The 15,070-nt window shown below is 40.8% G+C and overlaps 2 protein-coding genes across 3 annotated transcripts in view; one reads left to right on the top strand and one right to left on the bottom strand.

The window, feature by feature from the left end:
- Positions 1-2,851: 2,851 nt before the first annotated feature.
- Positions 2,852-13,193, bottom strand: ZFAND5 (zinc finger AN1-type containing 5). 2 transcript variants are annotated; one of them, XM_044445924.1, is made up of 6 exons: positions 13,064-13,193; positions 8,321-8,482; positions 7,841-7,952; positions 7,135-7,235; positions 4,686-4,811; positions 2,852-4,501 (listed from the first exon to the last, which is right to left on the bottom strand). In XM_044445924.1, the coding sequence occupies exons 2-6, from the start codon at positions 8,469-8,471 to the stop codon at positions 4,353-4,355; spliced, it is 639 nt and encodes a 212-aa protein (XP_044301859.1). In that variant the 5' UTR covers positions 8,472-8,482; positions 13,064-13,193; the 3' UTR covers positions 2,852-4,352. The 2 variants fall into 2 exon arrangements, with proteins under 2 accessions (XP_044301859.1, XP_044301860.1); XM_044445925.1 differs by lacking the exon at positions 13,064-13,193 and adding an exon at positions 10,838-10,948.
- Positions 13,194-13,626: 433 nt separating this feature from the next.
- The window catches only part of TMC1 (transmembrane channel like 1), a 133,655-nt gene continuing 132,211 nt past the window's right edge, over positions 13,627-15,070 (top strand). Inside the window, exon 1 of the mRNA XM_044445923.1 lies at positions 13,627-14,391. The gene's annotated coding sequence lies outside the window, so the exon portion shown is untranslated. The remainder of the gene's footprint in view (positions 14,392-15,070) is intronic.

The raw sequence follows: 15,070 nt of genomic DNA, 5'->3' as shown, positions 1-15,070 counted from the left end.
ATAATTTTATCCTTCATGGCTTGGGTACACTACTTGTGAACAAATTTGTGGAGTTTTTTTCCTCCCAGGTGTAAGAATCAGGCACCACATTTTTAATTAAAGCCAAATGACTGGTCTCCCATAGGAAAACTAGTGTGCTGGTTACGACACAATACAGACTTCTACTTAGGCAATGCAGGAATTTATAATCTGAATCACTTTGCTTTCCATGATCGTTACAGGAAGACTAATTACCTTATCTTCAATGGGAATGTTACTCCTATTTTCCTTTCAAAGGGAATTGTGTCATTATTTTCTTCTCCTACTGTAATAATGTAAAGATATGAATGCTACTTATTATTTGGGCCAGCTGCTGTAGTGAAGATTCTTATATCTGCACTATTTAGGTTGATGATAATTGCTATTTCTTGCATTTTAACAAAAATCTATTTAAAAAACCTAATGAATTCAACAGGATACTTAGCTAGTTAAGGTGATTACTACATCAAGGAAAGCTTGAGGATTATCTTATGCATTCCTCTGGCTCATCATGCATTTCTATCACTGTACTCCAGAATTACAGAAACTGCTTTAACTTCTCCATGTCTAAACAAGGGTTACCTTCCTTAAAGTATTTGTACAGAAAGATGAACTTTGATAGTAAGTCAAATGATAGTACAGTGCAACAGATAAAAAGCTAGCTACTCGTTTCGTAACGGGGAATCTAGACCAAAGCGGGCAATTTTGCTTCTGATGTTTCAAGCTCCAAATGCCATTGTCCCTCATCGTGTATGCCAATTAGGAATTGTACTACTGCAGGTCAAAACATTTGGAGGGCCATAAGTTGTCTACCCTGCTCTAGACCTTTAGAATGAACTATATCCAGACATCCAGAATGCATGTTAACTTTTCACATTTCTGAATTAGGCAGCTAGAGACAGTGGATGACATGATGACCCATTTTAGGAAAGTCAAAGGCAGTGTCTTGGCTTGGAGGAAGCACTAAGTACATACTGGCCCCTCAAGAATGGCTCACAAACATGCTTGAAAGATAGCATGCCTCTTCTCATCCTGCAGTAACCTGACAAGTGATTTTGCTACTGTGGGGAGGAATCTCAAGACCAGGAAGTCTGAACAAATTCAACCCGTACAGGCACTTGAGTTGCTCTAGTACAGGCTATGAATGAATTTTGTTCCTGAGAAAATGGAAATTCGTCTTTAAACTGAATTTGTATTCAAGTCAGATCATGTAATTGGCCCTCCGCAATCACAGGGGTTAGGGGAGCAGGAGCCATTAAAGTGGAAAAGCTGCAAATATCCCTAAAGCACCCCACAAACTCACCCATACCTCCTCTTTGCAGCCAGGAAATGCTGGAGATATCCCTCACTGGATCAGCAGGGCAAGAAAGCCTGCTATGGAGGCCTCCCTCTCCCCACTTTTGCTTCCTCTCTGTGGCGGTGGTGATTTTCAACACTATTTTTTAAAATAGGCTTTATGGCAGTTTGTTCATAAGTACAGGTTGTTTGTAACTTGGGCGTTTGTAACTCAGGGATTGCCTGTATATAGTCATACAACAAAGCCATATATTTCTGAACTTAAATAAAACAACCAGCACCACTGCAATGACAAGATACCTATCATACTAACACGTTACAGCCCTATTAGCTTTGCAGAGTTTTAGTTTTCTTTGAAATATAGACACAAAATACCTCTATTTTGCTTTTTTGGATAAGATAATCATAGAAACAACTCTAAGGATTTGCTGGGTACATGAGGGGAAAAGTAGACAGGTTCTAATACATTAGTCTAATCAATTAAGCAGTTATCTATTAGCCATGCTGCAGCAATCCTTCATAACCGCAGTTCTTTCTTGCTATTAGAAGCTTGGCCTGATAAGAACAAGGAGGAAACAGGTCTTGTCCCATCTTGACACTGAGATGTTTGAGTATTTCAGGATTGTCAAAGGAGTATCATGTTAAGAGAGAACAGTCTTTTAAAAGAAGATGCATTCCTGCTGCAATAAGGCACTTCAGTGAAGCATTTTTGTTGACTGGTTATGTTCTTATTGTATTTACTAGATGTGTATTCATTCAGTAATTATTTCAAAAGGAATCAGCATACTTATTCACTCTCTCTCTCAACCTGTTGCCATTTACCTCAGATATTCATCAGGCCAAAGAATGTTCTGCTCTTCCTTAGTGCAGCAAACCTTAATTTCCACCAGATCTGACATCAGAAAAGACTTTTAAAGGAGGGTTTGACTTGCAAAAATTAAAACTGGATCAGCAGCTTTAAAACTGCATTTTCTTTACACTGAAAGTTAATCCCCATCTGCGGAGTGTGCAAAGACAGAAACAAGAATGGTCATGGATATCACACTCTTGGTTTAGTTTTCTTTTTTAAAAAACTGTATTTTCTTCAGTAGTTGTATACAAGCTGTTTTGCCATTCCTTTGTTTCAGTTACAAAGAACCAATCAATCTGCATCCACATTCAGAGAATAACTCAGGATTGAAGCCAGTGAATCTGGCCAGAGAAATGCTGCAAGGTGTCAGGCAAGATTCCAAGTGGAGAAATTTGCAGATCAAAGCAACTAAGACCCATAAGTATGCAGAGACTTTCTCTTCTCAGTTATGAAGTTGCGGCTGTCTGAACTTCCATGCAGGTATATTTGTATTCCAGCTTATATGCTTTGCTCACCTGAATAAATCCTCACTTGACGTGTAAAATAACATTCAGAAAAGGAAAAAATACACATGCTATAACAGGATTGATTTACCAGAAGCTGGTAAATCCTAAGCAACTGTCCCTTTACACACAGTTCAATTTAATCAGTATTGTATCCCAATGAACTATCACAAAAGGAACTATATCCCTCTGTACATGATTTTATTATTTACATAATACAATATAGCATAGATGCCGGGTAGCATGATTATGTGCAATACATAAATATGAACTATCTGTACACATCTGTATATCTAATAACTCAACTGAGGACAAAGTTTAAAGCAAAACCTGATGTTTTTAATGAAGAAAAACTAAGACTGAACACTGCAATAGAAGTCAGAAGTAGTGCCCTATGTATACACAACTATTTACAGATGAGAACAGGCATTACCACTATACTAGTCTAAACTGTACTTGTTTATATAAAAAACACAAGTTTCATACATCACAAAAAAACCCTTCCATTATAACACAGAAGTGATATTACCAGACAAGCATCAGTGAAGTATACTGCCTTTTCTAGAGTTGTTATTGTACAATGCTGTAGATAATGCAGCCCATGCAATACACCCAAGAACACTACAGTCCTAAACCCAAATACTATTAAAATGATAAAGCAGCCCTCAGAGTGGTTCCAGGTACCACTTAAAAGTCTACAGCAGCCATATTGGGTATGATTTTTTTCCATGCAAAATGGTGCAATCTCACTACATTTGAAACCTATAGAAATTAAGAACTAACATTCTCTTGAACCCAGAACACATTCAACATAAAATGCATATGAAAAATTAAGTGCTTGAATACATTTGCAAACTAGGTTCATCAGATGCATGTGTTACTTAACAGAGCTGCTGTGGTTATTTAAAAAATGTAGCCTTTCGTTTGTAAACTGTAAAACAAAGTCTTGTAGTATTGTGCTACACAACTTATTCAGCTACATAAGAGTAAGAAGCAGACAAGTCTTCTGTTGTAGGCTAGTTCATAAAGTTCTGGAAATAAAAGTTTCCTTTGGGAACCAGTTTTTAACAGTTGAGCAATTTTCATCAGTTCCAAAGATTTCACCCTTCAGACTCAGATTCTTTGCTTTCATTTAATAGGTAACCTTAAACTGCCGCTTATGGCACCTGAACACCCATTCTCATTTAGAAAGTGGCTCCTCTGCAGCTCAGCTTCAAAACCATGGATTGTGAAAATTAAAAGAGGACAAAGTTTTAACTATGGTAAAGTAGACTCATCTTTTTTCCTGGTGTATCATTTAATCAGGCACGTAGCACTATCCAAGGATGATATACCACATTTTCATTCCCAAAAGGCAAATCTGCTGCAAACATGCAGATTTTATGCATCTGTTTGGCACATGTGAACTAGACAACTCTGTCCTTTGTGCATGTCTGTTTTCCAGTGCGGGTCTTACTCTTTCAATTAATTTTGGGGAGGGCATGTACACATTTTAAAGGGCTGTATCTATCCAATTCTGCCTGTAACACCCACAATATCCTAAAAATATCAATCAATAAGACAGACTAAAGTAAAACTCTGGAGAACATCAAAGGAAAATGGCCATGCATCTGCTCTTTAATGTTTTCCTAGGATATTTTAAAATAAAAACAAAGAAAGTCAGTCTTTTCACCAAGTAGGTTAGTTTATATTCTCTGGATTTTTTCAGCCACAACAACTGGATTCTCTTTCCTGATTTTTGCTGCAGCTTCTGCTTTGTAATCATATGGGCAGTTGTGCTTGTCAGAATAACGGTGAAGTCCACAAAACAGATTTCCACATCGGCAATCAAATCCTGTGAAGACACAGAAGCATCACTTGAAATTCTGTATGGTGGAGACTTCTGATTAAGGTGACAACAAATCTAAACTCCAAGATTCTTCCTGAACAGCTTTAAATGTTTCCAAAGCAAGCAGCCCTTAGCAAGCAACTAGATTAAGGCTGGGAATACATGCAAAATGCAGAGTTCTACTTCATACCTGTAAGGCCAACCTTCTTTCTGCACATAAAACACCTGTTCTTCTTTGGTTTGGGCATTTCTGGTGTCTTCTCTTCATTTTGAGATGTACTAGGCTGAGTAACTGTAGGACTTGGTTGAGTAACAACTGAAAGAGAACCCCCCCCAAAAAAAGGCAATTAGAAGTGTCTTGCTTGTTTACTTCCAAACTGCTTTAATCTGCACTCTTTTTCATGCATTAGTGTGTGCTTTCTTTCATACATGATGAAGATGGGGCATCATTTGTTGAAAGAACTGAGTTTCGTGAAAAACTGTTTTTACAGACATGTAATGCTAATCATTTATATCTGACACATTCGAGGATGTTCTCTCTCCTCTACATTATTTTTCCTTTAATCTACCTTATCTTTAAGAAAACCCTGTAATGGGTATTCTTTTAATTAAGGTAGTTGCATCCAACTGTTTTATTCTGCCAATAGGAGTAATTCTGTCAGAAGAACCTGGAGGGGGCAACTCCCCCTCCCCTACAGCCTCCTGTACACCCTCAACCTCTGTTCTAGAATACTGGGAAACTCTCTACTGAAGTTTTCAGGCAGCATGGAGACCTACAAGTCCTGGCACATTACCACATCTTCACTAGCATAAATTTGGATTGAACTCAATGCTGGGATGGCATATGATTTATACTAGAAAATGAGTAAGTTTCTTGGCAGAACTATTTCTGACATTTGAGCTTTGTCAGGGGGCCCAATATGTGGAACCTACAGCTTGTTGCAGAGGTTCCGAAACAGTGGGTTGTAAATGACATGTGCATGAGGCAGAAACAAATGTTTGCAACTAAAGAGAGTAAAGATGTAGACTGTAATGTGAGCATTTGATTAGCATTTTTGGGCAACCCATGGTAGCCTCATTTAATATTCAACAACAAGCAATCAATGAAAAATAGTACTTTGCCTGAAATGAAGGTTCCTTAAATGGGGAATTGTTCTCCGCACTCCCCACACTTTAAACAGCTCACAACTTGTAAAAGAACTAGAAATAGAAAAGCATTTTTGGACCCTGAATATTTTAGTGTAATATATTTTCATCTCTGAATGTGTATCTTTCTGTCAGGTACTTTTACTACAAAAGAGCTAGTAGGACTGCAAGCCTATAAAATGATTTTATTGTAAGTGGTCAACATTGTAAATGTACATAGGTCATTTTTTAATCAAAACAACTAGAAAGATGAATATATTATATAATTTGCCTCTTTCACTTACTTTACTGCCCACTGCCTATAATTCAGAATGTTTTTTTAATAAGCTCAAAGACAGACATATTAAGTGTTAACTCTAGTGAGAAAGTGCACACACTCTAGTATTTTTGTTTAAGAACATGTTTTTTTTTAAGTGCTCTTACTCAGATACTTTTAACATACATGAGCATGTTACCTGAATCTAAGCCATTCCAGTGTATGGGTGTGACTGTGAATTTAAATAGCTTTCAATTTTTTCTACCTCACCCTGGCTCATAAAAGTATTCTTTATCTGGGAGTGGCCTTTTGCCCCACAGCAATTCCCCAAGCTGCACCTTCCAGATATTCTGGACTCTACTGCACATCAGCCCCAGCCAGTAAGTATGGTCAATGGTGAAAGATGATGCAAGCTGTAGTCTAAAAACATCTGGAAGGCATTAGGTTTGGGAATTTTAATCCAGACTGTTCATATAAGCCCATGTCACTGATCACTTCAGCACAAACCAATGCATTCCATACCAGAATTATATCAAGAGTAATAAATAACCAAACATCCATGCAACAAGCCCTGCACAACTACTACAGGTTCCTTCAAGGCACTAAGTCTTCACTAGTGCAAAGGGATGGCAAACTGAATGATGGTTACTGAATTTCGAAGAGAATCATCTTTCTAGCAGTGTCAGGTCTGAGCTCCATATGCAGAATTATGGAAGAAAGGATAGTACCACTAGACTACTGGCAGGGCACTCCGCACCCACGGGAAATACACATCAATCCCCTGCCCAAAGGAGATTAAAACAGATATTTGTTCCTATTGGTCAACACTGAGACAGGCATCTATATAAAAATGATTTCTTAGTAATATAAGTATGCAAACATGAAGGGTGTTTAAGACACTTAACCGAAAGATCATTAATTTCCTCAATTTTCTGCAGGAGCTTCCAAGTCTTGCAAAGATTTGTGATGCAATAGAAACAGCTGTTGAAGATGTCTTGAGGACTGGAGCACATTCAGCATTTCACATGGATTTATTTTTAAACATGAATTAATTCAGTATAAGACTACTGAACTAATTAGTTTTTGTTGATATGACTAGCTAGCAATGTGATCATTTTTATAAAAAATGAGTAACTTTAAGAATAACAAGATGTATTTTTTCTGCCTGGTTGTAAGCGGTAGACCTGCCAGGTCCCACTGTACTAACTGTGCTCAGGTCACTTTTGAAAAGGCATACCTGGCTCTGTTGTCTCTGCTTTTGGAGTGACTTTCTCCTCTCTTGAAATGCTCATTTCTGTCATTTGCTGTGTTACAGGCAAGGCGGCAACAGGCACATTTCTGCTTGTATTCAGTGAAATGAAAGCAATCCATTAGTGTTATTAGGAAGAATACCATAAAGCTAAAGTTTAAAAACCTTGAGCTCCACTTAACTATTACTGAACTCACTGGTGATAAAATCTGATGATGCAGACTATTAAGAGCCAATTGCCCTTTTAATCTAAACTTTCAGTAATCTAGGATATGCTTTTATTCTTCCATTATTGCAAAGATCAAATACTTCTTAACTGTAGGAACTGTAGAACAGCCAGCATGGCGCACTAGCTTGGGATTTGGGATACCAGGGTTGTAATCCCCACTCAGTCAAGGAAACTCACTGGGTGATTCTCGGTCAGTCACAGACTCTCAGCCTAACCTACCTAATAGGGTTCATGTTGTGAGGTTAAGAGAGAAGGAGAATCTTGTAAGCTGCTTTGGATTCTTTGCAAGAGGAAGAAAGGGAGAATATAAATGCAATGAAATAATAATCCTAAAAATAGTGAAACACTGATTATTTCTTCTATAAACTAGGTACCGTATAATGCAAACAATTTCATTATACTTAGGCTGAATATTTCCTGCACATTTCATTTTAACATAACTGTGTAATTTTATACATTTCTTACCTTGATTTATCTGTTGTGCTGCCAGCAGCACCTTCACAGTTGTTTAAACTAGTATCTGCTCTCTGTACAGATGTAGAGTCTGAGGTAGGGCTGTTGGAACCACTTGATGTTCCTGAACAGAGAAAATGTAAGTTAATATGAGATATAAAGTTTGTAACATACAAGTTAGAATTTTTAGAGGAGCCATGTTACTTCATAGCTACAGAAATAACTAAGTACTGTGACATTTTAAAGACCATCAGATTTATTAGTTAAAAGACACAACTTTTTGCAGACATTGTCCACTTTAACAAATCAAACTAGTTGCGAGTCAAACTAGTAGCTTTCTACAACTAGCTACAAACTACTAACTTTCTACAACTAGCTTTCTACAACTTTTAAAAAGTTGTAGAAAGCTAGAATGGTGGAAGTTGTCTAATCTGGTCATTACTGAACTGTATTCATAACTAGAACTTCAAGTCATGCTCCTCCAACACATACCCATCGGACTGATTCGGCCACTATTTTGCTGTCTTTGAAGATGTTCTTTATAGCAAACTGAACACATTCCATTAGTTCTAGGATTCCCATAAAATCCACATCCTGTGCTACACAGCATGGGTCCTGGGGTCTGGTTGGTCTCCTGCGCCATTTTTTTTTTTGCTATAAACAGAAGAAAAAACTGCATTAGGAGTCAACATAGCATTACAATTCATATGAAGAAGCCATTAGAAATGTTGACATCACACAGTATCACTCCCTATATTTGGAGAACAAAATCAAAATAGGGAAGGTTGCAGAACTGGAGAAAATCTCCACAGATAGAAGAGCAAATGAGTGCAAGGAAAAAATGCTTTTCCCCACTACATCCCTTAAAAGAAGACACTGCCACCTCCCAAAAGCTAGATGGGATGAAGAGTTGCAACAAAGTACTTCTGCTATGCTGCTAGTCAACCTGGAAAGAGTGAGTAACATTCATTTTCAGTTGCTACAGATGATCGTTAAGATGAATGGAAGCAAGCACTTGGCATGATTTCCTTCAGCCCAGAGCCTAAGGTGTGTGGGGAGATTCAGTGCACATATTCCAAAGCCAATTCCAGTGATACCATTCTTGTAAAAGGGAATCTCCCTTGCAGCTTAAAAGACATGTGGATAAGTGGAATGTATATCTGTGTGCCAATGGAGTCTACAAAGAGTTCTCTGCTCTGATGTAAACATGTATGCAGATGTGCATCTGAGTGTTTTGCTTTACTGAAGCGCTTCAGTGTTGAAAGTCAGCAAGTGAACTCAGATGCTCACTTGATTTAGGCCTGTAATTCCAGATACAGTAGATGGCATAAAACTGACTCTGTACACCATAATCTTTGTTGGAATGGGAAAGGAAAGTGGGTGGAGAGGGAAAAATCCTCCATTTTGCTCTGCCCTGCTTCTGGAGTAGGATACAACAAGAACAAGGTTAGATGCAAAACACAAAGTGAAAATGTTTTGCAGGTTCACGACTGTTTAATAGTATTTCTGTTCCTATCACTGAACTTTGTGTGGATGTCAGGCTATAACACTGTAAATACAAATCTTAGAATTTAAGTTTACTGACTATAATTTTAGTTTTTAAGAAAAATACATAGAAATGTGGACTAAGCTTCTCGTGGTTATGAAGTCCAAAACTGCAGAAAAGAGATGTGTGCTTGACTATACAGCTCAGTTCTGGTTATTATCTCTCAAAAGGCCTTACATATGAGGAGTTACTTTTAATATCAAGTGGTATGCTAGTCTATTTAATACAAATTATGGAGGGAAGAAGATTGTGTAAGACGGCTGGTAGGAATCAGGTCTATCACAGCAATACTTCTGAAACTAGTGCAAGGCATTGCAACAACTTGTCAGGAAACTTAATACCTTGCTACCTGAAAACATCACGTTTGAATGCTTAAATATACCAAATCAGCTACCACTTAGATGACCAGAACCATTCAGCTAAGTTGCTTTACTTATAGCAGGTCTTTAAAGAGACACCTTCCTAATGAATATTAAAACAAGTTACTCGTTTTACAGCAGCTCAGCAAAATATTGCAATGTTCCAAGCAAGCTGCCCTCATTTTTCTACTTAACAGTAGTCCCCTCAACATGCATATCATGAGTCTCAGAAATATAGCCACTTCAACTTAATTACTTGAATAAGCTATAAGGGTGATAAAAGACTCTGATACAGCATTCAAGCCCTCTGTTCCCAAGAGTTCCACTAACTGGATCGTTGTCTACCATAGAAAATGCTAGCTGGAAGTCTTAAGTAGCAGAAAAGCGAACTATAAATACTTGAAAATAAAACATAACACAAAATTTTACAGCATCATACATGTTACACTCAAGCAACTTTCAAGGTTTGAATTTAAGTATATTGACTATATTTTTTCAATTTAAGAATTTACTGTGGTAGTCAATTACGTATCAAACATAAAAAAATTGACTGAAAGTAGTGCCAGAGGCAATTTTTAAATGAACACATAGGAGTCTTATATGTACCATGGATACAGTATTTATATCCAACCTTTTAAAGACATGTTCAAAGTAGACAGGCCTTGTTTATTTTTCCAGTTGTAGATGAAATTGTCAAATAAAATTCTAAGTCAAATTTCCAGCAATAACTTCATCAGAAGCTTATCCAACCTATTGAAATCAGCTTGTAATTTTAAAACACCATGTTTGGAAGAGTGTGTGCTCAAAAATTAACTTCACTTATTAAAACCGATATAAAATGGGCATAGTAAATGTAAATCATGTAACACCAAAGCTAACTAAAAAACCCGAGTTCACTGAAAATATTGGAACTATTCAGTCCACTTTGCTGTGATAAAGAATTTGCATAAAGATAAAGCTTCCCTCAATAAATGCCAAATCATGCAATTTTCAGCTCTCACATGTACAATTTGCACCATCCAATTTAAAACCTTGAATGACATCACCATTATCATTATGAAAAAGTCGGTATCTGCAAATGAATATAGTAAGGGAAGTACAAACCATATGTGGCTGAACAAAGACACAAAGTAATTTGTTTTCATGCAGCCAGTTGGAATCAATGTTATGATCGGACTACTAGCCATTACAATTTTAACTTTGCAGTGGAATGTTAGGTTCTAATGCCATCACATGTGTCTACTTGCTTTAATATTTCTCAGAAGCTAAGGTCACATGGGTGAGTGCATTAGCTTCCGCTTGTCACAAGGCTGCAATGTGACAGGCTGAGCTAGAGGCTCAGACAAAACCTTGTCAACAGGGGCCTCTGAAATCAGCTTCTATTTATATCTCAAGAGGCTGCCCAGCTCCTGCAGTTTATAGTATTGAAGCAACAAAGTATGTACTTAGTACAATCGAAAAATATAAAAAGCCAATTAACACAATTATACAATACTCAACAAAGAGAAACAGAATGACCTTATAATTAAATAATTAAACAAGGTAATTGAGCTGCAATGATTTTCAATCTTAACTTTGAGCAAAAGTAGAGGGAACAATAAAGGGTTAAGAGACCAAACTACTGCCATTCTGCTACTCTTAAAATACTTGTACAGACAATAGTACAAGGTGGTTTATTTCTAAAATATGTTTGATTCCTATTCTCCACCTAAAAATGATACAGCCTAAAAAGAGATGCTTTTCTTCAACTTCATAGCATGCTCTTATGGAACTGTTCTATATGAGCTCCACAAATAATTGCAAAAATGCATGGCTACAGAATGGCCAGTAATGGTTCACTATGATATGTTGAATATTCAATTACATGACCAAAAAAACCTACTATGAAAACTCAAAGGTTGTAGCTTTCTTCAACAACACAAAGGAGTTCATTAAATGCAAATTCTATTAATCAACAGCCTGTGCATGTTGATCAACACTTTCAAAATCAGAATTTAAGATAAAGGAAGAGAGGATTAAAATCATACCAATGGCAGTTATTAGGTGGCTCACCTTACTACTAATATAGCTAAACAGCTAGCTACAGGCACATACAGTAAAGGTACTTGGATAAACAAGGATGTGTGTTTAAAATAGTGCAGTGCCATAGCTTATTGCTATTCTATTCTACTCAAATTCTAAAGCTGCGGGGAGGAGGAAGAAAAAAAGTAGACATTTCATAGTGGCAAAACTGAGACGAGCCAAGGGAGAGAAACAAAGGCGAAGAAGCTGCCAGCAGCACAGAGCACGGGGAAGAAGGGGGGTGAGAGTGCAGAGAAAGGAAAGAGATTCGCTGTAGAGCGCCAAGGACTCGGGGACATAAAAGGCGCTGAGGAAAGAGATTTAGAAAATGGCAGGCAATGATGGCCTGGGCGGACTCTCCTTGTAAAACGGGAGGGGGGAGTGGGAGGCTGCAAGGGGAGAGGAAGAGGCAGGAACCGGGCTCGAACCTGGTCGTTACCCCTCCCTCCCCTTCGAGCCACATCCACCCAGCTGACTAGCACACACCAAGGCCTGGGGGCCTCGTGAAAGAAAACCACTGAGTCATGGCAAGGCCAAGCCAGCCCAGGGAAGCCATACGATCGCCCCCACCCGCCAGGTCAACTCGCTCGCTCGCTCGCTCGGCCGCGCGCGCGCGCCAACTCCCCGACACAAAGACGCCCGGAGCCTCCGCCGCTCGGACGCGGGAGGGGTGGCTCGCGCGGCTGGGGGTGGGGCGAAGGGAAAGAAAAGGGGGAAGCTCCGATCCCACGCAAAGCCGGGAAGAGGAGAGCTCATTGTCTCCTTCCAGCTCTTTGTCTCCTCTCCTCGGCCCCCATTTCTCCCCCGCCACTTTCACGTTCCAGTGATTTTTAACTCTCTCCCATTTCATCTGCCATGAAGCCTCACAGTGAGACGTTTCAAGCTGGCGGAGGAGGAGAATAAAAAGCATCCACGGGAGTGTTTCCCCTTTTCTCTCCACCCCTTCATCAAGAACACCAAGTCAAGTTGGCACAGCGGCCCTTTGTCCACCTCCGGCCGCCCAGTTTCCTTCTGTGGGGAGGAAAACAGGCCGACGTGGAAGCTCCCGCGCACTCTCCTCCTCCCCCAGAGAGCTCTCCGCGCTCAAACAAACCGAGACTGCCCCCGAAGCACCGTCCCCTCAACATACCCCCGCCCACGCGTGCCTCTCCCCGCCATTCGGTGTGGGAAAGACAAAGGACATCGGGTCCCCTCCCCCAACACGCAAACGAGGGTTTCGGGAGTAGGGAAAGAGGCAAGCGATGCCAGGAAAATGGTCTGATGACTCACCGGCTCGTTCGGTCCTCGCGAGGCACCTGCTTAAGAAGAGCACAAAAAAGGAGTGCGAGAGGAGCCGCTGTACCGGGCGTAGCGGGAGGAAAGTCCCGGAGCTGCTGCCGCTGCTACTGCAGCAGCCGCCGCCGCCGCCGCTTCCTTCCTTTGTTCCAACAGCAAGAGGAGGAGTTGCTGCTGCTGCTGCTGCGCGAGGCCAGACACGCCGCAGGGGGAGCAAGAGGAAGATGGTTCTTTGCCGCGCGCGGGTGATAATGGCGGCAGCAGTGCCGCCGCCGCCACGAGCCTCCGGGGCCTGATGGAATATACAGCCTCACGCGCACAAACCGCCACTTGTGTAGCTGGCGAACGCGAGCGAGCGCGCGCGCGCCCGCGCAGGCGCGTCGACGCCAGAAACGCTCGGAGCCGAGAGAGTGAGGCCGCCCGCCCGCCTGCCCGCCCGCCCGGCTGCTGACTGGCACGAGCACGCTCGTTCAGCCCTGATGGGGAGTCACTCGCGGTGGGCGACTGGGAGGGACAGGAAGGAGGAAGGGCGGCAAGCTACGTCACCATTGCAATCCCGCGCACCCTGCCCTCGCGGGTTGGGAAAGAATTTAGCGGAGGGGAAAGGCGACGTGTGCGAGAAGCGACGGCGCAGGCGCCGCCGCCGCCGCCGCCGCCTCACAGTTGAACAGTCATCGTCAACGTCACTGTCATTCCCTCAGCAGCGCTTTCCCCCTTCTCTCCGCCTCCGCGGTTCAAGTGCTGTGAAGAGGAGGAGCGGGGAGAGGGGGAGTATGGAAAGGAAGCGGGGCGGGGAACCGACGAAGGGTGGGGCGTCAGCCGTCCGCGGGGTATTTTTGTTTGTCTCTCTTCATTCGTTCGGAATTGGAGAGGAGTAAGTGGAAGCCGAGAGGGGGAAGTGCAAAGGGCCGTTACGAGCTATTTTGTTGAAAGAAAACAAAGATAGACGTGTTGAGCCTTACGAAAAGTTCTGAATATCTATTTTCCCCCTAACCAGCCAAAGATCATAAAAAAGGATTTGCACATTTTAATGATCTTTCGATGGGACTAGTAAAAGTATTATACTAATATGGATTTAGGTATGTTAATTAGCATGGTCTGTTGGTTTCCAGGTGACTCAGTTTATAATAAGCCAGTCTTGGGTTTATAAGAGCTGAGTAGGGCTGTTAAGGACAGGACATTTTGGAGGGCGTTCATAAATGAGAGACGGCACATGACAGCAACCACCGTTTGTAATGACCGCTCCATGGGGTTGCAAGCTTACAGCGTCGTCAGTATGCAGAACCTCTAAGTCGTGTTGAACCAAATAAGCATAACACCAGGTCAGTGGTTAATTATCATTTATATTCCTCTGGAAGGAGCATCCAGAGTAGCCTACAGATGAACAAACACAAGACAGTCGCTGCCCTCAGGCTTAAAATAGGGAAAACAAACAGGAAAGTGGACTAGAAGGATAAAGGAAAATAGGACAACCTCAGAACCCCTTCTTAATACTGTGCACTTCCTACAATGATCAACTGTAATGTAATATATAATTGTTATAGTATCACTGTAACACAGTGAGACATTGTCTTCTGATTGCAACCTCTTGAAATGGAAAGAAAAAGAGAAGCCAACAATTGCAGGACTCCCAGCAGAGCCTATGAAAATGGCCCTCTTCCTATCTCTCTCTGTTATGGCCTAACCTGTGTAGGGGACAACTTTGTGGGATGTCAGCCCAATGAAATGGCTGCTGGATGACAGTTGTTGGCTATTCTGCATGTTCTCTGTGACATCCTTCAGAGGCTATAAACATTGATTGTGAAACACTAGTTCCTGGCACAGATCTCCATATTTGTGCGTAACCTGCATGATGTGCACTACGTGTGCCCATTTGCCAGTTCCATGCAAATCCTTAGGTTATATTAACCACTCCGCCTCAGTTCTCCTCAACAAGCATGTGCACTCTCAACCCTGATAAAAGAGCTGGTCTGTGTAACTACTAATTTATCTAGAAATGAT

The sequence above is a fragment of the Varanus komodoensis genome, unplaced genomic scaffold (assembly GCF_004798865.1).
Source record: "Varanus komodoensis strain SLA01 unplaced genomic scaffold, ASM479886v1 scaffold5, whole genome shotgun sequence".
Lineage (NCBI taxonomy): Eukaryota > Metazoa > Chordata > Lepidosauria > Squamata > Varanidae > Varanus > Varanus komodoensis.
This window is presented reverse-complemented; position numbering and strand designations above follow the sequence as displayed.

Coding starts and splice junctions, on each gene's coding strand:
- ZFAND5 (XM_044445924.1), bottom strand. CDS start 8,471: ATGGCGCAGGAGACCAACCAGACCCCAGGACCCATGCTGTGTAGCACA. Junction 4,812..7,134: donor AGCAGAGACAACAGAGCCAG/GTATGCCTTTTC, acceptor GTTCTCTTTCAG/TTGTTACTCAACCAAGTCCT. Junction 4,502..4,685: donor AAAGAAGGTTGGCCTTACAG/GTATGAAGTAGA, acceptor GTGTCTTCACAG/GATTTGATTGCCGATGTGGA.